The sequence below is a fragment of the Pollicipes pollicipes genome, unplaced genomic scaffold, assembly GCF_011947565.3.
Source record: "Pollicipes pollicipes isolate AB1234 unplaced genomic scaffold, Ppol_2.1 Scaffold_4881;HRSCAF=5763_pilon_pilon_pilon, whole genome shotgun sequence".
Lineage (NCBI taxonomy): Eukaryota > Metazoa > Arthropoda > Thecostraca > Pollicipedomorpha > Pollicipedidae > Pollicipes > Pollicipes pollicipes.
Genome location: NW_023596576.1, coordinates 36,552,326 through 36,580,262, shown reverse-complemented (window position 1 = coordinate 36,580,262; position 27,937 = coordinate 36,552,326). Strand labels below are relative to the sequence as shown.

Below are 27,937 nucleotides of genomic sequence, written 5' to 3'. Positions count from 1 at the left end.
ATAATGTGGTAGCAATGTTAGAAAGAGAGATTTCCTTCGTAGTTCAAAATTAACAATTATCGACCAGCGAGGCGGGTCGATGAATTGATGGGGTTCCGTTTTGGTAGAATAAGATATATTGACTTTCGAAACGATGCTAATGGAGGGATCTGTACCGTACAGTTCGACAGCGATATTTATTATGTAACTAGCAGCCGTCATCCCAAGCAAAGGTGTAATCATCAGACGGGTGGAAATCCGTGTTGCCGATGTTCGGACAAAACGAGCCCGCGGGACGTTGCCTGGCAACTGTCCCAAACAAAACGCAAACAGTTGACTGCCGTCAGCGTCGCGCGGTGCCCGTGGTGTCGTGTTGCAGGCGCTGTGGTAGGCGGGGCCGTCGTTTAATGTCAAGTAGTATTTCTTTTAACATGCCCATCTGGGTCGCCAACGTCGAATTGAACTTGTTGACTCTTCGAGCATATCAGGCATCGCGTAATGAGTTCTCATAGTGCCGCTATCTAACTAGCGAACGCTAGCTACAGTCATGCCAGTGCCACTGAGCCGGTACACATATATGCTCGGTGTGCAAACATTGTTTATTTTTGCTGACATGTGCTTCAATATTGTTGCTGACACGGTTCGGATGGAGAATGTACTGCGCCTTATCCTGTTCATGTGAGTAATCTACCTAGCAACAATCCGTTTTATGGGATTCCCTCCCCCCCCCAAAAAAAATGATATGCCTACCTGTTTTGATTTCAACCTCACTTGTGGGAGGGAGGGACTAAACGGCCGACCAAACCTGTTAACAACTGCATGCTCCGAACCTACGAGGATCGATCAGCATGAAGCCTTCAGCATTCAATGCCGCTGGGTCGATAACCTACCTATCATTTCCAGAACGTATTGAGGTCAAAGGTTACCAAAAATAAAATAAGAACCGGAAAAAGGGTTGCAAAGAACCCCATGCTGCGAGCCCTTAGCACCGATCAGAATGAAGTCTTCACTAATCAATATGTCATGTTGTCAATATGCCATAGTCGATATCTCATCCTTTCCAGAACATGGCAACCTTGGGTCAGGTAAAACGTTACCAAAAACACCCAAAACCATTAACATTAGCTGCAGACATCCCCATGCTACGAGCCTACTGGACTGATTGGCCCAAAACCTGCCGCTGGCGCCCAGCTTGCCACATCGGATCCGTGTGTGAATGCGGGCGGGAACCTGGGCGCACAACACTCTTGTCTAAAACCTCTCCTCTCCCGCTTGACATCAGGAATGCCACACCCTAAAAATTGGTTTGTATGGCATATTAATGTGGAAAAATTGACAGGCTACTCAGTTTTTGCTTTTTTCTCGTGCGCATCAGTTGTAGTAGCAGAAAATATATTGGACGACGTAACGTTAGTTACGAATATACCGCACCCAGCTATCAGCGGAGCTGTGTGCCCCTGACTGCCCGTTGAGTGAACAGTGATTTAGAATGGAACCACCTGAATGCCTTATGCGGTCACAGAACACCAAACTATCGCAAACTGGAGATAGATAAATATTACCATGGTATGACTCAATGCGCTCAGGGTGATCAGGCACTTTTCGATTCCGGTAGTGTAAAGCGTGTCTTCTGCATCAGCATGTGCGAACGTGTCAGGTGGTGCGCGGACTTTGACGCTTCAAGGAAAAGGTTAAATTATAAATTAGTTCAAGCCCAAGTGTGTTAGTTTCCCAAATTGGAGGAGTGAGGGTAAGCATCCTGCATGGCATTGTGGCCGTGCATCAACCGAAATTTTTTAAAAGAGAAGAAACCGAACGACAAAGGCAGTATCTAACTTGCTTACAACGCCAGGTACGCGCGTTTGAGGGCGTTTTGCAGTCGGTGCACGCTAACGCTATTATGTCTTCAAACACTGCAAAAACATTCGTATCATTCAGATCAGCACCTCTTAAAAAGGAATTAGGTGCATCGACCATATCAAGAGGGCCGAAACTCGACGCTAATGATAAGTAGGAGTCATTGGCGCTTGATTGTGCTCCCTTAGTGGGTATATGGTCAAATGATGTATGCACGATGCTATCCAGCGCCTGGCTGTCTCGTGGGTTGATGGACGTCATTGATTCATGGGTATAGCTCATAGGTGTTGTATTTGAATCGATGGTTACCCTCAAACGGGCTTAACTTACCACTCGTCGCCTCTGATTTTCTTTTGTGGTTGATGTATTTTAAATGCCAAACTTTGCAGAGCTTGATTGTGTATACACATGATACTTCCAGGCATCCTGCTTGTACGGGAATGTTTCGTTGGTTAAGTACGAAACGTTGTATTACTTTGCGCCCACGTATTGAGTATTTGTTCGGACTAACGTTCTCGTCTGGTGTGTTTGTATGTACGCAACGTGTCGGACAGTTAACTCACGGGCCGTCGTCAGATGTTATTGATTCCTAAGATGAATTGGTTTGGGTTTCAGTCATGTACCATGCCGTGTTTGGCTTTCACCCATGCATACATTATAACCCGAGCATCTCTCGGGAATGGCTGACATTCAAACCATGGACTTCCGATTCTGAGTCTAGTGTTCTAACTGAGCTAAGCGAGGACGATACTTCCGCGTTGCAATTTAGTATCATTCATGTCTTGGATGCTGGGGGGTTTTCCTCAGAATTGGGGCTCGTATTGGGCTGATGTCCATCTTTGTCTTACTGATGGATTTGGTTCACCTCATGTACCGCAGTGACCTGGATGGATGGTTGCAAGTTTCCGTCGGAATGTTGTTTCGTCTTTTTGGTGTTGCCAGAAGACGAAACTTGTAAAATTTCGAAATATCCAGGAAATAAATGAAACCAAGCTGTAACACGGAAAGATTGCCCCTCCCGATTAGCTCCACTGGAAGAGCACTGGACCAGCAATGGGAGCTCCTGGTTCGAGTTTCAGCAATTCCAAGAAGAGAATTTTGTTGTGATGCGTGCATAGCTAGAGACTTTCTAGTTTTTTCAGCGCTCAGTGACACCTGACAACAGCCTGATAATTAACTGATCGAATCATCGTGTACACAATAACACGCCGGACGAGGACGATAGTTTTAACACTTATTACATTTGTGACACGAAATGCCTCGTCTCAATCCTTCCGTAAAGCTATTTCCCACTCTTTCACGACTTTTTCCCACTCTTTCCCACTCTTTCACCCTCCCACTATCATGGTCTTTTTGGCTGAAACTTTGCACTTGGATGTCCTTACACTATTTTGGTTTCCTGGCAGTCTGTTTCATTTTTACGCACTCGCCTCATTTCAGATGTGACAGTAATATTGACTCCCCATGTTCCAGAATACAAGACGTCACCTTGGTGTTCTCTCTGATCGTGGTATTCCTCAATTTCGTCAGCACATATGTCTTCCAGGTAAGATGACTTGCGGTATTGAAGTCTGGTTAGTGTTGTCAGCTCGATAATGCCAATTTTTACCTGATTTAAGCCGACCACGTTTCGATACACTGACACAAAGCTGTTCTCTCTGTCGCACCTCAAGAACTGATGTGACCTGATGGTTGATGTGTTTGTTGCAGGCTGGTCTGGTGGGGGTTTTGCTCTCCAAGTTCCGCGTGCCACTCATGCTGAATGCGGCATATCTGGGCCTCAGCATAGGCCTGCACTCCTGGAGTCTCCGGCGGCAGTGGGACGACCCGTACCTGCTCGTATGGACGCCGGGTTTGGTGGCGCTCCACTCCGTCCATAGGATGGGTCAGTAGGAGTGCCCTCACCCCATGCCTTACTGATATTAAGGCCCGCCATTATGGCGGAGAAATTGCATTACTCAGTTCCTCGCGAGCAAAAATTGTACTGCAGTACCTGCAACGACACCCTGCGTCTCTGAATCGATTCGAGACAATCAAGAACAGCTTAGATTATATCATGCCATCATCCAAAATGCAGCCGCGCCTGGGCTTGGCGCGGAGCGGCAGGGATGTAATTCACCCATCGTTCAGCGCGCCTGGGTGGGGTGGGGGAATCGCTCCCCTTAGTTTGTCCAGAATAACGTCCAAAGGACGCGGCGTAGCGGCGCAAAACTTTGTTTGGCTGTGGGCAATTGAAAAATTGCTGTACACAACGGGGCAGCGGATGTTGTGTCTCAAAAGCATATAAATATATATATATATATATATATATATATATATAGTTTATTAACCTATAGTGGAATTTGAAGTCAGGTCATGGTTAACATCAACGGATATCCTCAGGGCAGGTTTCAAAACCATGTGACAGCAGAATTGTAGACGAAGTCATATGGCCTTGGCACATGGTTTTTGTACATAATAGTGCGATTTCAATTATAATTGCAATTAACATATTGATACTGGGTAAGTTATGTCAAATAAAGGTCAATAGCTAACGAATTTCGTATAATGACCTTCATGGGTCTTATGTCTTGAAGAATCTCCCGCCTAGAGTAGTTCCTGGCTACTAGTTTGCATGAAAACATTAATAGGTTTTGGGAATTTTTTGTCATTTTAACATTTTAAAGGTCATGTGTGGTTGCTGGCCCGAAATGGCTGGACGCGGTCTTTTGCTTGGAGAAATTTGTAGGGTGAACTTGTTTGCGTGAGGTCTGAGGGCATTAACGACACTGATTTACAGTGTGAACTTGTTTCACCTTGGTTGACCTCACGGTCACTTTTTATTAATGTTAGATATGTAATAATCGAGTTTACGCACAACCTGATCAGCCCTGTAAGTTTCGTGTCTTTAGTCCCTTTACTTATTATCATCTCAGGAGTTAAGGGGTTCCATTGGCCCCCCGTCCTCACGCAAGCGCGTCGAACTCTGCCTTACACCCGTGCGTGTGTTGAGGAATTATTGATTCACTTGGAGTTTGCATTACACGGGTGTCGGTATGCGACTGGTTAACTAGTGGTAGGACTCTTCTGTACACCTGTTTTGTGAATGGCCTCATCGCGTTTAATGAGGTTCTGCACGACCCCTGCCACGTTTGTCAGCGCAGCTGTCAGGCTCAGGTCACGACAAATCTGCTGTGGACGAGGCCAACACGATGCAAACTTAAGTGCCAGCCACTGCAGTCACAGTGTATCGCCATTCTTAATTGTTGCTCGCTAACGACGTCATTCTGCTTGATTCCAGTCGCGGTGCTTCATTACTACTTTTACAAGAGGACTGCTCTCGAGCTATGCAATCCAGAGCTTTATGAGGACTCGCCGTGGCTGCAAAAGTACCTGCATGGATCCTAGTCTGCTGGTTCTGTGGGTGGGTCACCCGCCAGCATTCTGTGCCCTGCTCAGTGTTAGGAGAGACTTCGGCCACGAGTGAACACGTTTCTATGCCTGCTGCGAAGTGCATTGGTCGGTAAACATTGCAGATCCATTACAGCCCACGTCTTGTCTGAATGCAACCTCCGGTAAAGAAAGCTCCAGTAAGATGGCATCTGAGATGAGGACGCTATGTGGTCCAGACCTCTCGCACTGTAGTTTAGGAAGCATGTCTCTCTGGTGTGGCAGGCGTGGCGATGATGGTGCCCTGGCGTTTCATGTTGAAAACTATTTGCATTGTGTATTATTCGAACCATCAGTAGACTATCAGCTTTTCAGACGGTTCATCAATAAATCATCACGGAAGTGCCAACGCGCCCAAATCGTGCCAGAGCTCCTTTTTCTCCGCGGGGAGTAAAGGAGCTCATTATGCCCCACAGAAGACATTAGATGCGCTGGATGGGTTTATTCTCCCCTTGTCTACGCCGTAAACCGATGTGCTGCACTAACGTTTCGTTTGATTCGGTCTCTTCAAGTGTCTGAAAATGTAATAGTAGCTACTTTAAGGGCGTGTACCACCATTGAGATCAAGTTTCCTTCATATAGGTATGTGGTGCCGCGATCAGTCGTGTCCGACTTTGGATAAGTTGTTTCGATTTTGCCTTCATGAGCTAATTTTTTTCAATTTCAAGCAATTTTGGCGTGAGTCTTCAATCAAGTTCCGTACTTATCGCTACCAAAAACGTTTTGGTTCTTGTAATGAATTGAATGGGAGGCTGTGTATTTTATTCGGATTGGACACACTATTTGCACCCTCACAATCCAGTGCATTCTCATACGATAGCGGTTCAGTGCAGGACATGTATTTCATTCCTGCTACCAGCACCAAAGCTCAGTATTAGTGAATACGGCGACTTGGTTGGACCCTTTCAAAGACACGTTGAATGGTTACCGGTTAACGCCAGTGGCGTGACAAAATTCGCCCAGCTTTGTGCCAGGCAGGACAAAATCAATTAATGTCATCAGACCTCTTTCTCCGCCGTCTCCGCCTCTGCCACGCTTCCTTAGTGCGTGAGAAACGCGTCTCCTGTCCTCATCGGTGGTGCCGTCCATGATAGCGGCGGTACTTCAGTTGGGATGCTGCTTACATCTGTGGCTGGCCGTTTAAGACTTGGAGTGTTATGAAAATCTGTTGTTTTTTCATGTTTCGGCAGATATAAATGCATTGTCTAGTGGTACATGCACTGACAAGCAGCAACGTCTCGCCGAAGGTTACGCTCTCATACCGAAGGGTATTTGCCATTCCTCCAAAGTGGGCCTCCCTTGTAATGTCGACATGGATGTGGTACCGCGTCAATCCTGACCTAACATGCAATGTGTGCTACGCGCGGTTGCGTACCAGCGCGGGTTGATGTTTGGCGGTGCCGGCCGAATTGCCGAGTGAGCTTCTCACCGTGTGCATACACCCTTGAATGCCTGTCGGATTGCATAATGCCGGGTTTTCAGACACAGCTCAACACGGCGCCGGTTGCTGGCCTGGCGTGAACATGTCGGTGACGAAAGAGAAGGGAAAAAGAATCGGTGCAGTTAGTGGCAGCAATCGTGTGGCGTTTCCACTGACCCTTTAGTACCTACATTTCGTATGCAGCGTAAGGGGAAATAACCGCGAATGCTTTTGTACCTCAAGTGACGTTTCACCAGGCATGCTCGAAGCTGCCGCCGCCAATCGCAGCCAAGCTGTACGTAGAGCCGTTTTGGATGCAACGCTCGATATTTGCTTGGTGTACTTTTTAAACAGGTCGTTTAAGTAACGGGTTTCTTGTCAGTGTTACCTTTCACGATGGTAACACCGCGGCTTACGTGTGCGTTTTTGACAAAAAAAATACAATATTCGCTCGATTATTGGTTTGCGGGGAACTAGACGGAACCGGAACGGGTCGATCTGACCCGGTCCTGTCTCACCTTGTTAGAAGAAGTGCAGCCTGAACTGGTCCTGTTCTGGGACCCCCGTCTTGTTCCAGCTGTCTCTTTGTCTGATTCACTCCGGTTCGGGGTTTGGCGAGGCTGTTTTTGGAACCAAGATTAAGGTTTATTTGAACCGGCGCTGTTGTGAAGATGTGGTCGTCCATGGCAAAGTGAAATACAGTTAGGAGGAGTATCGCGCTTTCTTTGTACCTGTCACTTATTGTTATCAGACGTGTACGATTTCATCAGTAATACCATTTTTCTGGAAATCCTGAATATCTTATAACTTCGGTTTGAAGTAGCCAAACCCGCTGGAGAAATCTCGTCTGACACGCTGTTAACCATTATGAAACTAATTCGGTTGATATGCCTTGCTTTTTCAACGTGTGTGGTTTGTCATGTTTGCAGCTCACTAATGAAGCGCGCGTTTCCGTGAAGAAGCACACAATAAGCGATTTGGCCGAATAAAACTTATTTGATGGACGAAAAATTACTGCCTGTTTTTTCCCAGATCTGGCAGCACTTCTGGCCAGAAAATAGTACAAAGGAACACACCCAGAATGCGCCCTTGACAAATGACGCTCTTTGAATACGCAGCACTGGTCAACGAGTAGAGCCTCGGTCAACGAGCAGCTCCAAGGCCGTGTAGGGGTGGGGCGGCGGTATTTGGAGCGCAGGGTAGCTGTGAGCGGTTCCATACACCGCATGGAGGTATAGGCACAAACTTGGTGTATTTGTGCAGGTGGGTATTTCATTTTGTCAGCTTTGCATATGCTTAGGTTAATCTAAAAGCACGAAAAGGGAATATGTGGACACGGAAGCCTGACGCCTTTACAGCATGGTCAGTGTGGCGCATCCCATTGCCATTTCAATTCACCGGGGCGTTGCTCGCCGGCATTTGGTTTTAGGTGGTAGTTTGTCATGTGCTGAAGATGCTCACTTTTCTATTAATTTGTGCATTTTGTGGTACATCATGGATGGATGTGGCAGTTCTATCTGGAAATTGTACCATTTTACCTCCAAATCGGACTCATCTCACCTGCTCTTTTGCTGGAAGTAGCACACTTTATGCCACATGATGCTTTTGTGTTATTGATTTGCAGTAGGTTCTGCAGCTTGCTATCTTTGAAGAATTGCAGGCCACAGTTTCTAAGTGGTTGCAGTTATGATAACAGTCAAAACATAAGAAGTTGAATATTATGATGATGTAGGTGTAAATGAGGATTAAGCTTGGCATAGAACATTAAATTCTGAATTGGTGTGGTGCTGTAGCATAAGTGATGTTTTGTGCAGTGAAAAGTCAGGCATTGAAGTCAATGGTTTTTTAGGCAGACAAAAGTCATGCTTGGTGAAAGAAGAAGGAAAGAAGTCTGCATTTGTTCATATATGAGAAAATTATTTTATTTGCTGAAGAATTTGCCACACAAGGTCTTATTTAGGGAACAGGTTGGTATGATTTTTGAGGCATTTTAGGCCATTAGTGCAGTTATTAATATGATAAAGGTTACATAATTCTGTAATAGGTTCATTCCCATGGTTTGGTTGGCAAGGGGACATTCCTTTCTGGTCTGAGTTGTGTGCCTTAAGCTGTCAGGTATATAATTCTAATATCTTGCATGTGACTTGAAACATTGTACATTGAAATTATGATGTAATAGTGATCAACATATCAGCCATATTTGGAACATCAATATTAAGAACCATTTTTTAGTGTACAACCTATATTTTAATGTACTTGCATGTTTTCCCAATGTATCTTGATAGAACCTATCTTGCTGAAATTGCCACCTGAGCCTGAAGATGCAATACAATGCGGACATCTTGTTTTTTGTTATGTTATTTGCGGAGATGTTCTTACTGTTCCTTATCTGTCATCCAAAGGCAAAAAAAGCCCAAGTGCTATGTCAACTGATGGGTCTTCAGGCTTTTGGCTCCTGTTCTCAATTGATGACATCCATGGACATCAACCTAATGTGAGGTCTGCTGTGAAGATGGCTTATGAGCCTGCATGGCAAACTTATTAAAGCAGAACAAGGTGAAGTGCTTGATCATCAGGGTGTAGGTGTACTTTCCTACCTAACGGTAGAAAAAATCATTGCACACCATTCGTCATGTTTAAGGCGGCACATATCATAAATTATCTCAAAACAGGTAGAATCATGCTCCTACCTTCGAATTTCAATGACTTCGATGGCGGGCTCCCGAGCGCCGCGCACGCCGCACCGCCTGGACTCCCCAGCGCCGTTTCTGCGTTGCCGTTGCGTAAATACAATATTTCTGCTTACCAAGAACTCTACAAAATGTACGGGACCAAGGTAAAACCATTCGTCGTGTTTAAGGCGGAACATATCGTAAATAATTTCAAAACAGATAGAATCATGCTCCTACCCTCGAATTTTAATAAATACGATAGCGAGCTCCCGAGCGCCACACGCATCGCACCGCACCGCCTCGACTCCCAAGCGCCGTTTCTGCGTTGTTGCGAAAGCACAATATTTCTGCTTATCAAGAACCATAAAACATGTATGGGACCAAGGTAACAATAATAAAGCAACCCAAATCGTTTCTTATCGAGTTTAGGTACATTTATGAAACACACAGGCCAGAATAGTCCAGAACATATCCTAAACTAGCCTAACCTAACCGAACCTAACCTAACCTAACTGAGAATAGACCAGAACCTAAGCTAAGCTAAGCTAAGCTAGCCTGACCTGACCTGACCTGACCTGACCTGACCTGACCTGACCTACCTAACCTAACCTAACCTAACCTAACCTAACCTAACCTAACCTAACCTAACCTAACCTAACCTAACCTGACCTAACCTAACCTAACCTGAGAATAGACCAGAGCCTAAGCTTAGCTAAGCTAACCTAACCTAACCTAACCTAACCTAACTAACCTAACTAACCTAACTGAACTGAACCTAACCTAACCTAACCTAACCTAACCTAACCTAACCTAACCTAACCTCCCCACCCTATATCCCCTTCAACCCAGCATCCCATTGGCGTCCATGTTCCATGCCATATATAGGTGTCATATAGTGAGCTTTTATTTAGCTGCCATGTTCTCATTTTGCTTTACATTCCCCATCCAATCCCCCTGCAACCCATGGTCCCGTTGGCGTCGAGGATCAAATTTCATGGATTCTTGTTACCTTGGCCCGGTACATTTTTATGATTCGTGATGCTGCTTGATGCACAGTAATGTTGTGACCCGCGCAGTAATGGCGCCGGTGTCGCGGGTGCTGTGTGTGTGCGGCGCTCGGGAGCTCGCCATCGTAATTATAAAAAATTGAAGGTAAGATCATGAATCTACCTGTTTTGTGATTATTTACGATATGTCCTGCCTTAAACACGACGAATGGTTTACTTTGGTCCCGTACATTTTGTAGAGTTCTTGGTAAGCAGAAATATTGTATTTACGCAACGGCAACGCAGAAACGGCGCTGGGGAGTCCAGGCGGTGCGATGCGCGCGGCGCTCGGGGGCCCGCCATCGAAGTTATTGAAATTCGAAGGTAGGAGCATGATTCTACCTGTTCTGAGATTATTTACCGATATGTCATGCCTTAAACACTGAGGAATGGTGTACAATGATTTTTTCTAATGTTAGATAGGAAAGTACACCCTGACCCAGAAATGCACAAAATGGTGGTCTGCTTCAAGTAGTTCACCTCCTTTTTTAGAAGAAGAAAAATCACTGCTGTGATCATTCTATCTAAAAAAGGTGAACCACTTGAAGGAGATCAGCTTCCAAGTTGCCTTCATGATAGGCCTCATATTAGGTTCATGTTCATGGATGTTGCTACCAACTCATTTGCTTGGTCACCTTACATTTGGTGATGTTATTCACAGAAACTCGTGTTCTGTTTTAGTGCTATCACTAAAAGCAAGGTTTGCTCATTGCATTGCCTTGAAATGCTATGTGTTAGTCTTCATAGACTATAGGGTTAGGTAACAATTTCAGCAAGAGAGGCTCTGCTTAAACAATCATGCAAAATATGCATGAATTTTTAAGTGAGTATGTCACCTTTTTGTACTCTTTGCTTATTGTTAGATCAGACTGGCACAATTCAATCAGTAAATCTAGTTTTCTTTAAATCCTTATGAAAAGCTCACAATTTTGATGTTATGTGACTGTTCTTGTGGGAGAAATGTTATTGAACTATCTGCCCTACCACCATGAAAGTATACCAGTTTTGCCTGGCTTTTTCCAACATGTGTGATTCATTATGGCTGCAATGCTATAGGTATTTTTCCCATTTTAACCAATTAAGGAGCTGCTTACCATGTAAGTCTCTGTGGCTTAACATGGTTATTTGCTTTCATACTGCCACATTTCATGTTTCACTGTACTTGGAGGACATTAAAAGCCATTTCACATGGATCCTTCTAACCATATACTACTACTACATTCTGGTGCTCAGCAGGATCAACAATCTAAACTTAAGGGAGTATTTCAGTTGTTGACCATTGGGCTTTGCCTGCTGCAGGGTCAGCATGGCTGCTGGAAGCTGGAGAATACCTGTGGCCTGTGTGGCGGTGTACATCTACACTGTGGTGGCCCAGTTTGACTGGCAGACACAAGACAACTTTGATTTTATTGATCAAAAGTTCAAACGTGTGAGGGAAGACAACTGTGAGCTGCTACCATTTGCTGATCTGTTTCTGCCTGAAAGTACTGTGTCACATAAGCCAGATATCAAAGACATCAACGTCAACCCAGTGCTGCCAAACCGGACACACATGCTGTACCTGCACAACCTTGTCCTAAGCCGGGGGTATTTCTTCAGCTATGTGATCCAGAGCAGGTAAGTGCCAGTCATCTTCTGTTCTACTCACTTTGTAGAAATGTGAATGTGATTTTTGTGCATGTCTTATTGGTGCCAGAAGGATGACTTTGACGGTATTTGACGTGTCTGGAAAAAGTTGTGGCCACAATGGTGGCTTTATTTTCAACGCAAGGCTACAGATGGATAAAATTGTGGTAGCAGTGATGATGTCTGTGAACACAACTCTTAAATCTACATCCATTTTCTCATATTGCTTGGTGTTACAAACACAACCATAATTTGTTTTGTGATAAAGATGTCCAGGCATTCATTTCTGTCATAGCTCCAAATGATCATGTCTTTCGATGAATAATCTCATATTTGTTCCACACTTGCCATCATTGCGTTAGCGCACGTCGCTCCGCCCAGCTGGTACCACAACACTGACTGTGTGCCTGTGTGCTGGTCAGGTTCAAGCGGCCCTCCCACCAGGGGATCGAACAGTCAGAGCTGGACCCTGGCATGATGTACTACTTCCTCTCCGTTGTCGCCGACATCAGCTCCAGCCCCTACATCAACGGCAGCGCCATCTACTTCGCGCCCAACACCTCCTACTCACCCTCTTACCAGGCCAACTTCAACCAGACGTTCCCGCTGTTCGCTCCTCGAGCGTTCCGGTACGTGTTTAGGAGCTGCAGATGGCGGCAAGACGGCCGGACAGTATCATTTCACCTCCTGCGTCACCACCGAGGCTCTTCCTCCATCAGACAGTGTGATTATCTTGCGCGCGGTTTATCCTGAGGTCGTCGTTTTCCCGGGCCCCACCCATCACTGCCAGTCGGAAAATTCCGGCAATGTTCCGCATACAGACCCCACGACTCGGTGGGCCGTCGTGTGGGGTGCGATTGCGAACTGCGGCGGACCTGGCTTTGGGCGGTCCGGGCGTCGTGCCCAGTGTTCAGCATCGGTGCCGGGCCGACGCTCGGCGGGCGGATGGGTCAGCCTGTAACGCCCGTACCCTGCCGCAGCGCTGACGACTACAACTACCCGTTTCACCTGGAGCGGATATCGACGCTGAACACGGTTGAGGTGTCCGACTTGGGCGCCTTTGAGAAGATCCGGCAGAGCAAGAACTACACCAAGGAGGAGTACCGCATAAACCGTTGGTCAGTGTTACGATGTCTCGGGTAGTTGGCCGACGCAGCACCGGGATGCCTGTTTGTATGCGTCTGTTCTGTAGCAGGCTTGTATGTCTGTGTGGTCTGGTAGAAATGGCCAGTGGGACACATTAAATAATAATCTAAAATGTATCGCACATAGCCCGATTGGCCTGCATATGGATACGGTCGCTACATGTCCCGTCAGAGTGACCAGGCAGCAGATCAGTTACAGGAGGCCGTTTCCAGGTGTAAGTACACGTTTCGTTGTCGCGATCGGCAGGTACTACAAGTGGTTACCGGATCAGCGGCAAACGCAGGCTTCCAAGACCACGTACCACATCAAGATCCGCTACGCCAACAACACCAACGAGACGTACACCTTCCACGGCCCGCCCGGTGAGCGTCGGCGGCAGCTGGTGTCTGACGAGCAGCCGTGGGCAGGGGCTAGCGCTCGCGTGTCACCCAGTGCTGGCGGGTATCGACAACTGGTCGCCAGGTTCCGTTTAGCTTGCGGTGACCTGGAGGGTCGGGCGTCGCTCCGGCGGGGCCAGCCAGCCACGTGACCTGAGTCCCGTGTCTGTGGTTCTGAGGCGGCCTGCGGAGTTTGGCACTGGCCCCAGCGGCCGGCCCCGCTCTGTGAATGGACCCGGAGGCGGAGCGGGTCTTCGGGCCGTCTGGTGGTAGTGAGGTCGCTCCCACCTTGACGCCGTGCCGTGGCGCCGGCCGGCCTGGCGCCACCCGTGATGCGTGACCTCGCCGCCGCCAGCCAATGACGAGACGCCCGGCCCGGTCAACTGGACGCAGCCGTACTTCGACTGCGGCCGCTCCAACAAGTGGATCATGGGCGCAGCCGTACCGATCGTCGACCTCTACCACAGGCACACGGGCTTCAGACACATCGAGTACCCCACGTACGTCCCGATGGTCAGCGACCGCCGCCACCGTATCATAGGCGCAATGCCAAGCATAGGCAGGCGACGGGCTGCGGAGGTATACTAAGGACATCTGGCAGCCTACCTTTTTTTTGGTGCAACCTCTATTTCATATTTGTCATGTCGCATGGTCGGCCCCCGTCCCGCCTTTGCGTATTTATGCTGGTTTCCTGGCAATGCAATTACTTGTTTACCAGTGAGATGGCACGCGTTAGTGAGCTTTCTACGCGGCATTAGTGCTTATGGCTGTTCCTGATAGTGCTCGCACTGGTGTGCTTGCGTGCCTGGAGGTAGCTGCAGAGATGGAAGCAATGTTTCGTGTTCCAGCTACACGGCGGTGGCCGTCATTGAGATGGATTTCGAACGAATGGACATAAATCAATGTCCGCTGGGAGAGGGCAACAGCGGCCCAAACATCTTTGCGGACACCGCGCGCTGCAAAAAGGACACAACGGAGGTCAGTGCCGCCAGTTGACAGCGCTCGGCTGACTTCTGGAGAGATGGATTCTGCGCTGTTGGCCCTGACTGTGTGGCGCGCGTATGTCGGATCAAACGCCCTGATTCAGTGCTACGGTTTGGCATGGGATCGTTGTTCGGTTGCGGGCGCTGATGGCGTTGTTGCCTGTCCATGATCGACGCAACGGGTATATCAGGGAATTATACGTTTCCTGGGCACGCTAATGATTTATCATAGGTTAGCGACTACCCGTCGCTTGTAACGCCACAGGCGTCCATGTTCGGCATAAAACTACTGAGGTAACATCGAGTCGCAAGCCACTTTGTCACTCTCAGGTGCCAATTTGTCCGGGAAGGCATGTTTCGAAGGCTGCCAGGGCTGAAAACTTGCTGAAGGAAGATTCAACGGGATCTCTCGAAAGGCGCTTGACCGGGATCTATGTGTGTCCGTGTCCCATGCCAGCCTTCTTCCACAAATACCGGAGTTGTGACGCCTGTTTGTCGGCGGCAGTGCCGACCGCGGTAAATAATCTGACAGCTGTGTGGTTCTTCAACAGCTACATGTGCTGTTTGACGTATTATGATGACCATGTGTCCTTCTGATGTCAGTGTGAGCTGGCTGAGCACAGTCTGACCGCTGCCTGTTCCCCCGTGTCAGTGTGAGCCGGCTGAGCACAGTCTGACCGCTGTCTGTTCCCCCGTGGCATTGTGAGCCGGTTGAGCACAGTCTGACCGCTGTCTGTTCCCCCGTGTCAGTGTGAGCCGGCTGAGCACAGTCTGACCGCTGTCTGTTCCCCCGTGTCAGTGTGAGCCGGCTGAGCACAGTCTGACCGCTGTCTGTTCCTCCGTGGCATTGTGAGCTGGCTGAGCACAGTCTGACCGCTGTCTGTTCCCCCGTGTCAGTGTGAGCCGGCTGAGCACAGTCTGACCGCTGTCTGTTCCCCCGTGGCATTGTGAGCCGGTTGAGCACAGTCTGACCGCTGTCTGTTCCCCCGTGTCAGTGTGAGCCGGCTGAGCACAGTCTGACCGCTGTCTGTTCCTCCGTGGCATTGTGAGCCGGTTGAGCACAGTCTGACCGCTGTCTGTTCCCCCGTGTCAGTGTGAGCCGGCTGAGCACAGTCTGACCGCTGTCTGTTCCTCCGTGGCATTGTGAGCCGGCTGAGCACAGTCTGACCGCTGTCTGTTCCCCCGTGTCAGTGTGAGCCGGCTGAGCACAGTCTGACCGCTGTCTGTTCCTCCGTGGCATTGTGAGCCGGTTGAGCACAGTCTGACCGCTGTCTGTTCCTCCGTGGCATTGTGAGCCGGTTGAGCACAGTCTGACCGCTGTCTGTTCCCCCGTGGCATTGTGAGCCGGTTGAGCACAGTCTGACCGCTGTCTGTTCCCCCGTGGCATTGTGAGCCGGCTGAGCACAGTCTGACCGCTGTCTGTCCCTCCGTGGCATTGTGAGCCGGTTGAGCACAGTCTGACCGCTGTCTGTTCCCCCGTGGCATTGTGAGCCGGTTGAGCACAGTCTGACCGCTGTCTGTTCCCCCGTGGCATTGTGAGCCGGTTGAGCACAGTCTGACTGCTGTCTGTTCCCCCGTGGCATTGTGAGCCGGTTGAGCACAGTCTGACCGCTGTCTGTTCCCCCGTGGCATTGTGAGCCGGCTGAGCACAGTCTGACCGCTGTCTGTCCCTCCGTGGCATTGTGGGCCGGTTGAGCACAGTCTGACCGCTGTCTGTTCCCCCGTGGCATTGTGAGCCGGCTGAGCACAGTCTGACCGCTGTCTGTCCCTCCGTGGCATTGTGAGCCGGTTGAGCACAGTCTGACCGCTGTCTGTTCCCCCGTGGCATTGTGAGCCGGCTGAGCACAGTCTGACCGCTGTCTGTTCCCCCGTGGCATTGTGAGCCGGTTGAGCACAGTCTGACCGCTGTCTGTTCCCCCGTGGCATTGTGAGCCGGCTGAGCACAGTCTGACCGCTGTCTGTTCCCCCGTGGCATTGTGAGCCGGTTGAGCACAGTCTGACCGCTGTCTGTCCCTCCGTGGCATTGTGAGCCGGTTGAGCACAGTCTGACCGCTGTCTGTCCCTCCGTGGCATTGTGGGCCGGTTGAGCACAGTCTGACCGCTGTCTGTTCCCCCGTGGCATTGTGAGCCGGCTGAGCACAGTCTGACCGCTGTCTGTTCCCCCGTGGCATTGTGAGCCGGCTGAGCACAGTCTGACCGCTGTCTGTTCCCCCGTGTCAGTGTGAGCCGCCTGAGCACAGTCTGACCGCTGTCTGTTCCCCCATGGCATTGTGAGCCGGCTGAGCACAGTCTGACCGCTGTCTGTCCCTCCGTGGCATTGTGAGCCGGTTGAGCACAGTCTGACCGCTGTCTGTTCCCCCGTGGCATTGTGAGCCGGCTGAGCACAGTCTGACCGCTGTCTGTTCCCCCGTGGCATTGTGAGCCGCCTGAGCACAGTCTGACCGCTGTCTGTCCCTCCGTGGCATTGTGAGCCGGTTGAGCACAGTCTGACCGCTGTCTGTTCCCCCGTGGCATTGTGAGCCGGCTGAGCACAGTCTGACTGGCTGTCTGTTCCCCCTGTGGCATCGTGAGCCGGCTGAGCACAGTCTGACCGCTGTCTGTTCCCCCCGTGGCAGTGTGTCCTGGCTGAGCACAGTCTGACCGCTGTCTGTTCCCCCGTGGCATCGTGAGCCGGCTGAGCACAGTCTGACCGCTGTCTGTCCCTCCGTGGCATTGTGAGCCGGCTGAGCACAGTCTGACTGCTGTCTGTTCCCCCGTGGCATTGTGAGCTGGCTGAGCACAGTCTGACTGCTGTCTGTTTCCCCGTGGCATTGTGAACCGGCTGAGCACAGTCTGACTGCTGTCTGTTCCCCCTGTGGCAGTGTGAGCCGGCTGAGCACAGTCTGACCGCTGTCTGTTCCCCCGTGGCATTGTGAGCCGGCTGAGCACAGTCTGACTGCTGTCTGTTTCCCCGTGGCATCGTGAGCCGGCTGAGCACAGTCTGACCTCTGTCTGTTCCCCCGTGGCAGTGTGATCCGGCCGAGCACAGTCTGACTGCTGGCTGTTCCCCCTATGGCAGCGTGAGCCGGCTGAGCACAGTCTGACTGCTGTCTGTTCCCCCTGTGGCATTGTGAGCCGGCTGAGCACAGTCTGACTGGTGTCTGTTCCCCCTATGGCAGTGTGACCTGGCTGAGCACAGTCTGACTGCTGTCTGTCCCCCCTATGGCAGTGTGACCCGGCCGAGCACAGTCTGACTGCTGTCTGCTCCCTCGGTGGCAATGTGGCCCGGCTGAGCACAGTCTGACCGCTGCCTGTCCCTCCTGTGGCAGTGTGACCCGGCTGAGCACAGTCTGACCGCTGCCTGTCCCTCCTGTGGCAGTGTGACCCGGCTGAGCACAGTCTGACCGCTGCCTGTTCCCCCGTGGCAGTGTGAGCCGCTGGACGGGTACGGGTTCCGCCGCGGCGGCTACCAGTGCCGCTGTAAGCCCGGCCACCGACTGCCAAACGTGGTGCGGCGCCCCTACCTGGGCGAGGTGCTCGAGCGGGCCACCACCGAGCAGTACCAGAACGCGTTCCACTGCGAAAAAATTGGCTGTGAGTCTGCCCCTCCCGCACTTCTAAAGAAACGCGTTGGTGGTGTCATGTATGCATCATGCATTCAGCACTGTCTACTTGGCGTTGGGTTAGCAGTGGTCTAATGAGCTACTGGGTTACCTCTGCTGTCCAAACTGAAAAATTTCACACGATCCAATGTTCTCAAACACAGCATACCCTGCGTATTGGCATGGTCATGCCAGAACTGTGTATGCGCCAGTGCCGGGACGTGTAATGACCAGTGTATCGGCGTCTCTGGTGTATTGGAGTCAGGCTCTCCTATTTTCAGGCCACGAGGTGTTTTAGAGAAGCTCTTCGTGGATCCCGTGGTGATATGCTCTCATGTGGCTAATTGTAATGGAACATGCTTTCTTGCAGGGATTCATAAAACCATCCAGGGTAAAGCGAAGCTGGATCAGTTTACCAGGTACCAGCATCTGAACCGGCACTTCTTCAAAAACTACACTGTCAAGCCCAACGATACCTTGGCTCAGCCACCTGCCGAAAACGTGATGCCTCTGCTAGAGTTCTTAAAGGAGGTCAAAACCGGCGACTGCACCAAGTAAGGCGTTATTCACCGTGATGTCAGCTAATGCAACATGTGGTTGGCTTTAACTTTCTTGCCCCGCCTTGTGCATACTAGCTCGCCTCGTCAAAATATGGTCCAGATCGCAAAATCTACAATGTGGGGAGAAATGCGACTCGTTTGCGGAGTGCGTTCAAGTGATGGAGGACAGATGCGGGTGGATTCGGCTTAACATGGGTGAAGACCATGGGAGGTACTCAGATGCTGATAAAAGAACTCAACGGATCAGTCCAGGTAACCGGCTTTGGAAGACGTTGGCTCTACCGGCCAACAGGTGACGTGAGCGTTGATGGCCCCTGTCCGTGTGGTGCGCCGGTGCCGGTGGCGGGCGCGGCCGGGCGGCGCGGAGGTGTCGGCCGGTGTCGGGGCGCCGCGTGACGCGCCGGCGCCGCCGACAGGTACCACCCGAAAGACCTGCAGCTGCGCGGCGACGTCATGTACGGCGCCGAAAAGCAGATGGAGAATCAGGCCCGCCTGGCGCTCCGGCTGGCCAACTTTATCTCGGCCTTCCTGCAGGTGCGCCACCGCCCGCTGGGCAGCCGAGCTGACCGCGTGCGAGCCGGAGACTGCCCCCGTGTTTGCCGGGCGCGGGCGGCTGGTGCGCGTCGCCGTGAAGGAATTTACCTGTTGCCACAATTGCGCTTGTACATGCGGCTCAGTCTGATGGCATCGGTAATTAAAACGCTATCTTGCCCTCACACGGCTGCCTCATGGCGTCGCGCTCGCCCCTCTCGCTTTCGTCCCCCTCTCTCCTCAGCCTGCCCTGTGTCTGACGGCGCCGCTGATGGCTGCTGTGTTCGCCTGTCCGCAGGTGTCGGACCCGGACGAGGTGTTCTCCGGGAACCGCGTGGCAGACCGCCCGCTGACCGAGGACCAGATGATGGGCGAGGTGATCTCCATGCTGATGGGCGACACCTGGATCTGGGGCGCCGGCATCTTCTGGGACAGGAACAAGTTCTACAATCGCACCCTGTTCGCGCCGTACGCCTTCAAGAAGGAGCTGAATCCGCGCAACCTGAACATGGAGGACCTGGCACGACTCAACAAGTCCGGTCAGTTAGCCTGCGTCTGGACTGAACTGTCGCGGCGTGTGTGCGACTGTGTGTTGCTGAAGGACGAGTTCTGTGTTGAACTCTGTCACAGCTCTTCCACTGGAAATTGGCATTGACTGACCATTTTTACGTGGTTGTCTCCGCCGTCTTCCACGCATGTAGCGGGCCGTGTGTGTGTGGGCTCACCTTCGCGGCTTGTTTCAGAGGAGGTGTACCTGAACAAGCCGATCTTCCGTGAGGTGAAGGCCCGCTGGTCGACCAACTTTGACTCGCTGGAGAAGATCTGGCTGAAGATGCTGTTCCGTTCTCATCCGCGCGGAGACAATATCTTCCTGCGCAAGTACACCAGATACCCGGATTACTTCTTGTAAGTCAATACTCTTACCAAATATCTAGTTAAGTGTAGTCTTGTACTCGAATTTTCGTCGATGGCCGTCTGAACAAGACTGAGTTTAAGGCACGTTTATTGTATGTTTATCGATACTGGGAGGTATGATCTAAGTGTTCTTTACATGGTGGCACATGCTGCATGACCGTGAAGGCGTCATTCTTACAGATATGGAAAAGGTCACTCACTATCACCCGTGTATCTTTAGACGGACAGAACTGATAAACGTAGGCACCCATGCATCAACGGCTAGCAGCACTCCGATCCTAGCGTCATTCGGAGTGTCGAGTCGATGCTAAAACAAACGACATGTTAAATACGATACTCAGTAAACACAAGCAAGAGCAGGGATGCCTTCGATTAGTGCAGGATAGCATGCAGGCTGCGAACGACCATGTGGCGCTCACTCGGTGTCATGCGGTTGATGCGGCTGGCAGCAGTATTATTGGCCGCTGTTGGGTTTCGAAAATGGATTCTTGATTTTGGTTCTTGGAAGAAAAACGATGGAATCATTGCTAGGGCCTAACATGAAAACTTATCACTGACAACGCGATGTGACCGCACCGCATTCCGTACCACACCTTTTTCTTTCAAACATTTGAAACTTCCGGGCCACAGCGTCTCAGAGCGATCAAGCACGCCCAGAAGCTTGGGACACAATGTGGCGGGTGCCGTTGGCATGCTTGGCGGGTGGTGAGTCAGCGGGTTTCAGCACACATGTCCCAGTTACGGCCGGGCTGACAGCGGCCACAGGTGATTCGCACAGCAAAAAGCGTAATGTTTTCGACGCGTTGGATGCTTTCTTTTCGAAGCATTTACAAAAACCGCCAAGCAGCCGCGTACATAGGAGGTAACAAGGTGTTGGCAGTAATATGCAAGAGGGAGCTAGAGAGAGAGAGAGGACGGAGACCTAGACCGAGACCGAGACCGAGACTGAGACTGAGACTGAGACTGAGACCGAGACAGATACAGGGGATCTGTTGGCTCACGCTGTCCGAGCCGAAAGTGTACCATTTACCAAGCCCATCAGTCTATTATTAAGAACGCCAGTGACCCCCAGCACCCCACCGAGCCTCTCTTCAGCCCCGCAGTCAACTCCGGCTAACGGCGTGCGGCTGCCCCCAGGGCGGCCAAGCTAGAAGACGGCTACTGGTCGCCGCCCTACTACGACTGTCACGGCTTCCACCCCATGTGGATGATCACCTACGCCGTGCCGTTCTTCGGCTGGGATGACCTGAAGCACAGCGTCGAGTTCAAGTACGTCATGGCGCCGTGGTGACGTGCGCGACCTGGATTCGTGTCTCTTAGGTGGTCGCTGACCCAACATGTTGCCAACGCTTGTTTCTCTGCGGGTGTGTGCATTCGTGCGTGCGTTTGTGTATAGGGGGGGGGGGGGGGGGGCAGTGTGTGCGTTCGTACGTCTGCGCGCATCAGCGGTGACATAGCCCCTCCGCCACTAGACCGTTATACAGTGCATCCATCTTCGCGCTGCGGTGTGACACGTTGGTCTTAATACTATGATGCGGTACCTCCACTTGTGTTCCATGATGTTTTGCATCCACATGCGTGTTGTAATTTGGCTCGTCTACATGCGTGCTGTTAAGTGACGCTGGCGGCTCCGCTCTGCGTACAGGGGAATGGTGAGCGTGTCCATGAGTGCCGAGAAACTGGACATTAACCAGTGCGACCACGACTACTGGGTGGCTAACGCCTTCAAGGACACGCACAAGTGCGACAGGAGGTCGTCTTACGTGAGTCAAAGGACAGGCTCTGCCGTCGACGAGCATTTGACGGACCGATCGCCGGCCTTGCGTCGGAGCGGCCTTGTTTGACGCTGGCGGTGGCCGCTGGTGCCTACCTGGTCCTGTGTCGGCTGGAGCTGACCCGGAGCCCGGCCCGTACACCAGTGTACAGCGGCCCGGTTCTGACAGTGGCGCTGCTGTGTTGTGAAGGAGTCAAAGCCTGGTGTCATTGTCCACATATCCGCGGTGAAATCAGTATTTTAGAGATGCCACTGTGTGATCAGGCCGCAGTGGAGGATCGGTTGTATTCTGGATGGCGTTTGACATCTCAAATGTCATGAGCGCCGCGACTACCACTGCCGCCGGCCTGGCCGCCGTTTCTGCGCCGCTGCTGATGACATTGGGACGGGCCGTCTGCCGCCGTGGTGTCCGCGACCGTTGGTGCGCGGCGCCTGACGGCCGATGGCCCGGCGCGCGCCGCAGTGCGTGCCGATCCAGGGTCGCGGCTTCTGGACGGGCGGCTACAAGTGCGCCTGCAAGCAAGGCTACGAGTACCCGTTCGAGGACCCCATCACGTACTTCGACGGACAGCTGGTGGAGGCCGAGTTCCTGAACCTGGTCCAGAACAAGGAAACGAGGTGCGATAACCCCCCCCCCCCCCTCCCCCTTCTACAGACCCCCTCTCGAGCAGGGCGCCGGTGGATTGGGAATGTGTGAGCGAGCCGGCGCGGTGCCAGGTCGCCCCCCCCCCCCCCCCCTCCCTCGAGCGGGTGGACGGAGATGATACCGAGTTAACGCGTCAGCGGCTCGCTCCGCCCGCCGAATGCGTCGGCTCCGACCCCTGCACTGTGTCCGTGACGGGGGCCGGCGCTCCGAATGTGGTTGTGTGCTGCTGCGCTGGTGGTCGGCTCGGATCCCTGCACTGTGTCCGTGACGCGGGGCCCGCGCTCCGAATGTGGTTGTGTGCTGCCGCGGTGGGGGTCGGCTCGGAGCTCATCTTGCCGATACCGACCGACCGGCGTCGGCGTTAGACCCTGGACTAGCACCACCCCGCCCTGTCGGTGGGTGGGCCGCCCGCCCCAGGGTGGCGCCAGTCATGGCGTGCCACGTCTAGCTCCCACGCCCCGGTCCAGCCTCAGCGCGACGCATTCGGTCGTGACGAGCGCACCACTCAGCAGCTGGGAGTCGTCAGTGTGCTATCGGCCGCGCTGCACGCACCACCTCTGCACCGAGCTGTACCGAACTGTGCTGCCGCTGACGGCGCCCGTCTCTGCCCCCGTCGCCAGGTACGACTACTACAAGTGTCGGCTGGCGGGCGCCCAGCGTCCGCATGTCAGCTGTCTGGCGGTGCTGGCGCTGCTGGCGGCCGGCCTCCTGCGTGGTCTCGCCGGCTGAGGCGCTCCGCTGGCCGCCGGCCCACGCCGACCTGACGCCGCCCCGCGCCTGACGCCCGGGGCAGCAGCGCTCGCCCCGTGCCTCGGTGCCACCCTGGCGTCGGTGGCCGCCCGAGCAGCAGCGACGGCGGTAGGCTGGCGCCCGGCCGAAGCCGTGGTGGTGCCGTGTGTGTGAATATGTCAGAAGATGCTGCTGGAACCTCAGAGTGTGTGGAATCTCAGAGCGGCTCTCATGTAATCTCATAGCAACTGCGATGTAATCTCAAAGTGACATTTGGCCGATGGTTTCGTGCCAGACGTAGTTTATTTTTAGGTTGGATCCAGTGCAAAGTGCCTGAAACGTGTTAAGGTTATGAATAGCATCGAAGTAAGGGTTTGTAGTCTTTTAGTTGAGTGGCACGCACAAGGTGGGCATTTCATGGAGAGCCCACCGTCTTCGAGTACGCACAGCTAATCTTGTAGGCTTGTTTTGTATTTTAAGCTATCGGGTTCCGGTAATCATTCCCAGTGCGTCGTGCCGCTGCACATGCGTTTGTAATTTGTACTGGAGGATTGGAGCCATTGTGATTCATTTTTCGTCATCCACCTGGAATGCCTGTAAGTGGATATGATTGCCATGAGTGTCTGTCCGAGTCCGGTGCACATGATCAAGGACTGGTGTGAGAAAATTGCGCCCGTTTTGACAACATCGCCGAAGGCTGCGCTTCTGTTCCACTCTATTTTCACGGAATGCATCGTCAGTGTATGTTTATACATTTCGCTGTAGCGTTTGATGTGTTTGTGTTGTATCTGATGGCATTTTGTTCGCCATCGCCTTGTGTTTAGTCGGGTCGTATGGACCCGTGCTGGCCGTCCCAAAGTCGTCCGACCTGTTGGACCTGGCTGTGACCTAACCATGGTCAGCCAGCTGTCCGCAGATTACGGCGAGAGCTTCGTCTCTCACCCGTGTGGTTGTCGCCTGTTGATGTCTGAATGCACGTTATCAAGGACATGTGTGAGAAAATGCGCCCGTTTTGACAACATCACCGAAGGCTGCGCTTCCGTTCCACTTTATTTTCACGGAATGCATCGTCAGTGTATGTTTGTGCATTTCGCTGTAGCACGTGATGTGTTTGTGTTGTATCTGATGGCATTTTGTTCGCCATCGTCTTGTGTTTAGTCGGGTCGTATGGACCCGTGCTGGCCGTCCCAGTCGTCCGACCTGTGGGACCTGGCTGTGACCTAACCATGGTCAGCCAGCTGTCCGCAGATTACGGCGAGAGCTTCGTCTCTCACCCGTGTGGTTGTCGCCTGTTGATGTCTGCTTGCGTCCGTGTCGGAGTGTGAATGGGAGCCCCGCCGTTTTGGTATGTCGTGTCCGTCCGCTCTGTGCCTGCTGTGTGCCGGCCTCGCGCCGGCCCAGCGCTGCTCTCATCTGTTGGCATTGGGACACACTGTGCTCACATACTGAGCACGGCATGGCCACCATCACCTGTCGTCCGTGTTAACGTGTGGCCCAGAGCGCCGTCCATGTGCGTGAATAAAGCTGGGTGTGTGGTGCGCCCCTAGATACCGTCGATGTGGGTGAATCCAGCCATGTGTGTGGTATGCCCCTGGATGCCGTCCATATGGGTGAATCCAGCCAGGTGTGTGATGCAGTTTTGTATACTGTCGATGTGAGTGAATCCAGCCTAGTGTGGTGGGCCCCTGGACACCGTCCATGTGAGTGAATCCAGCCATGTGTGTGGTGCGCCCTGGATACTGTCCATGTGAGTGAATCCAGCCATGTGTGTGGTGCGCCCTGGATACCGTCCATGTGAGTGAATCCAGCCATGTGTGTGGTGCGCCCTGGATACCGTCCATGTGAGTGAATCCAGCCAGGTGTGTGGCGCGTCCTTGGATACCGTTCACATGAGTGAATCCACCCTGGTGTGTGGTGCGCCCCGGGATACCGTCCACAGGAAATGAATCCAGCCAGGTGTGTGGCGCGTCCCTGGATACCGTTCACATGAGTGAATCCACCCTGGTGTGTGGTGCGGCTTTGGATACCGTCGATGTGAGTGGATCCAGCCAGGTGTGTGGCACGTTCTTAGATACCGTCCAGACGAGTGAATCCAGCCTGGTGTGGTGCGCCCCGGGATACCGTCCACAGGAAATGAATCCAGTCTGGTGTGTGGTGCGGCTTTGGATACCGTTGACGTGAGTGAATCCAGCCTGGTGTGTGATGCGCCCCTGGATACCGTCCACGTACGTAAATAAAGCTGGGTGCATGTTGCGGCCTTGGTTACCGCCCATGTGAGTAAATCCAGCCTGGTGTGTGGTGCGGCCGTGGTTACCGTCCATTGGAGTGAATCCCACGGGGGTGTGTTTTAGCCATGGTTACCGTTGATGCGATTTAATCCAGCCAGGTGTGTGATGTGTTCCTGGATACCGTCCACTGTAGTGAATCCAGCCAGGCGTGTTGCGGCCCTGGATACATTCCATGCGAGTAAGAGAAGCTAATTTTGTTCAAGCACATGTTTGTAACCGTTTCCAAATAAACCACGAAATGCCGTAGCTGGCTTTGCTTACCAGATGGGTATCACTGGGGCCGCACACGGTGGCTGGCGATACCATATCACGCAGTCTGAAGTTGCGAAGGCTGCTTTCATGCGCCACTAAAGGCGAGACCGGGGCTTTCGTCACGTTGCGCCATGTGTCGGATCCATGGGACCCCGCGGAGAAGTCAGATATGTCGAAATGCAATCGCGACGGGAAACTCACAACTTCCGCGAAGCGGAGACATCCTAAACGGTTGGCGCGAAACATCTTGCAGAGTTTGTCATCCTCCGCGTGTCGCGAATCTAATATATGCAGTAATTTAAGTGCACAGGCATTTTTGGGGGTGGAGCCGACCACCGGAAGCTCTGTGTGCGAGAACATTGCAATGTGTAGCACTTCGATACCTGTGCCACGCGACATGCTTGGTTTTTTACGCGACTTGGAAAACATGATGTGGCTTTTTCCCACGAGTCAACTAAATGATTTTCATTGCGACTGGAAACGGGATACTTCTCGCCGTCCGGCTTGTTTAGCCACAGCCAGCGGTGTCCTTAAGAGTTTAGCGACCATTGCACAACGCGATGGAACATCAGGTTGGTGCCCCCTGGATGTGGGGAGCTACAGATGCTGGGCACCGACGGTATCCTTCGTTGCATCGTAATTAACACTATTCCGTCTTCTTGCGTACCTGCCTTCACGGTGCGAGAACGTGACTTGCGTCGTCATGCGAAGGATCTCCGAGAGCTCCGTAAGCGCTCCACGAGCCACGCGAGGCGCTTGCCCCAGTAAAGTGCAGGGGCCCCACGAAGCGGCAGCGCTCAGCGGTCGGGAAGGCCGAGCAACTTCCCACCGCAGGACGTCACCCCCGTCGATAACGTCACGTGCCCCCGACTGCTGCCGGGTGCCGGTCGAGCCGGTATTGCTCGCTCTCCCATCCGACCGGTATGCCCAATGTCGGTCGCGCACGCTCGATGACCGGTTCCCGGGTCGGGCGCCGCTGCCGGCCGACGTGTGGCAAACCGGCGATCGCGGCGGGACGGTCGGGAGTGCGAGCCGCTCAGCGGGGCCGGCCGACCCGGCAGGCGGAGATGCGCTCGGGCCAGAGCCCCGCTGGTGCGTAACAGAAATGGAGTGATCTTCGGACAGCTCTAATCAGCTCTAACCCTTCTCTGAGCAGACCCACATTTGATCAGATTTCAAAATTAAAATGAATTATCTCTTCTGGCCTTCCTCTTTTTTTATCGCTCTCTCTTTTTATTTTTATATTGACCTGTGTGGGTGACAATGCCTTCCTGTGTCGTCTTCGTCAGAGTCGGCCTGTAGTCATTAAACACCTGCAGCAAACGCGCGCTACGTCAAATGACCTACGGCATGCATAATAGCGAGTCGTAGATGAACAGTCAGCTCAAGTTTGTGCCAGGAGCAGCGAGCGGTGCTGCGCGTCACAATGTCACGGAGGTACTTGTTAGTTAATTCATTTAAACGGTGGATTCAGGGTTAAGCAGTGGCAAACACAAAATCCTAGCCAGAAGTCCGCCGTATGTCACGAAACTGGGACAATGCGTGGATTCACTAAAACGCCTATAACGAAGTTTAGAGGAAGATTCCCCAGCCGGTTGCACACATTACGGTGAAGAGCACACGAGCTGGCAACGCGGATGTCCTTTTTCGACAGTTTTCATGATTTGCGTCATATCTCGCCACCCAGAAAGCGGGGCGACTCGAGATTATGATGATTCGATAGGGAAGCCAACAGCGAATCATATGGCGCCACGTACACAGGTTACATGTCACGCCGACATAATCTGGAACGATAGAGTTCGCTATTTTTAACGGGTTTACACGCTTTGTGTCATCTCGGCACCTAGGACAGGGAGCCACACGGTAGTGGCATGCTCAGATAGAGAACTGTGTGGAGGTGGAGGAACGTGTGTTGCAAAGTTTGCAGTCGCACGTATCATGTGGCAATGTTTCATTAAAATATAGAAATCTTGCTTTCCTATGCACTTTTCAGAAACATTATGTTCCCAAAACTGTAAGCAAAGTTAAAATTAGCTTTTGTAGAGTCTTTTTATTTTACTCGTTCTTAGTTCCTTATCGGTGACTCGCACGACCCTATAACTTGCATTATTGTGTTTTGCCTGTGT

At 52.1% G+C, this 27,937-nt stretch overlaps 1 protein-coding gene and 1 long non-coding RNA gene across 3 annotated transcripts; both read left to right on the top strand.

Annotated features, from left to right (window-relative positions):
- The first annotated feature begins 333 nt into the window (after positions 1-333).
- On the top strand, positions 334-7,465 carry LOC119099748 (uncharacterized). Its single transcript, XR_005094412.1, has 4 exons — positions 334-657; positions 3,310-3,382; positions 3,547-3,721; positions 5,117-7,465. It is a non-coding gene; the product is annotated as an uncharacterized LOC119099748 (long non-coding RNA).
- Positions 7,466-7,818: 353 nt separating this feature from the next.
- Positions 7,819-25,802, top strand: LOC119099747 (uncharacterized). 2 transcript variants are annotated; one of them, XR_005094411.1, is made up of 17 exons: positions 7,819-7,948; positions 11,703-12,020; positions 12,452-12,658; positions 13,010-13,147; positions 13,422-13,537; positions 13,908-14,052; positions 14,401-14,530; positions 17,943-18,108; positions 18,487-18,670; positions 19,093-19,210; positions 19,506-19,746; positions 19,951-20,113; positions 21,260-21,391; positions 21,768-21,885; positions 22,360-22,514; positions 23,163-24,989; positions 25,228-25,802. XR_005094411.1 is itself a non-coding variant. In XM_037222807.1 (16 exons), the coding sequence occupies exons 2-16, from the start codon at positions 11,710-11,712 to the stop codon at positions 23,269-23,271; spliced, it is 2,433 nt and encodes an 810-aa protein (XP_037078702.1). In that variant the 5' UTR covers positions 7,819-7,948; positions 11,703-11,709; the 3' UTR covers positions 23,272-25,802. The 2 variants fall into 2 exon arrangements, 1 of the variants encoding a protein (XP_037078702.1); XM_037222807.1 differs by having other exon boundaries at positions 23,163-25,802.
- Positions 25,803-27,937: the final 2,135 nt, after the last annotated feature.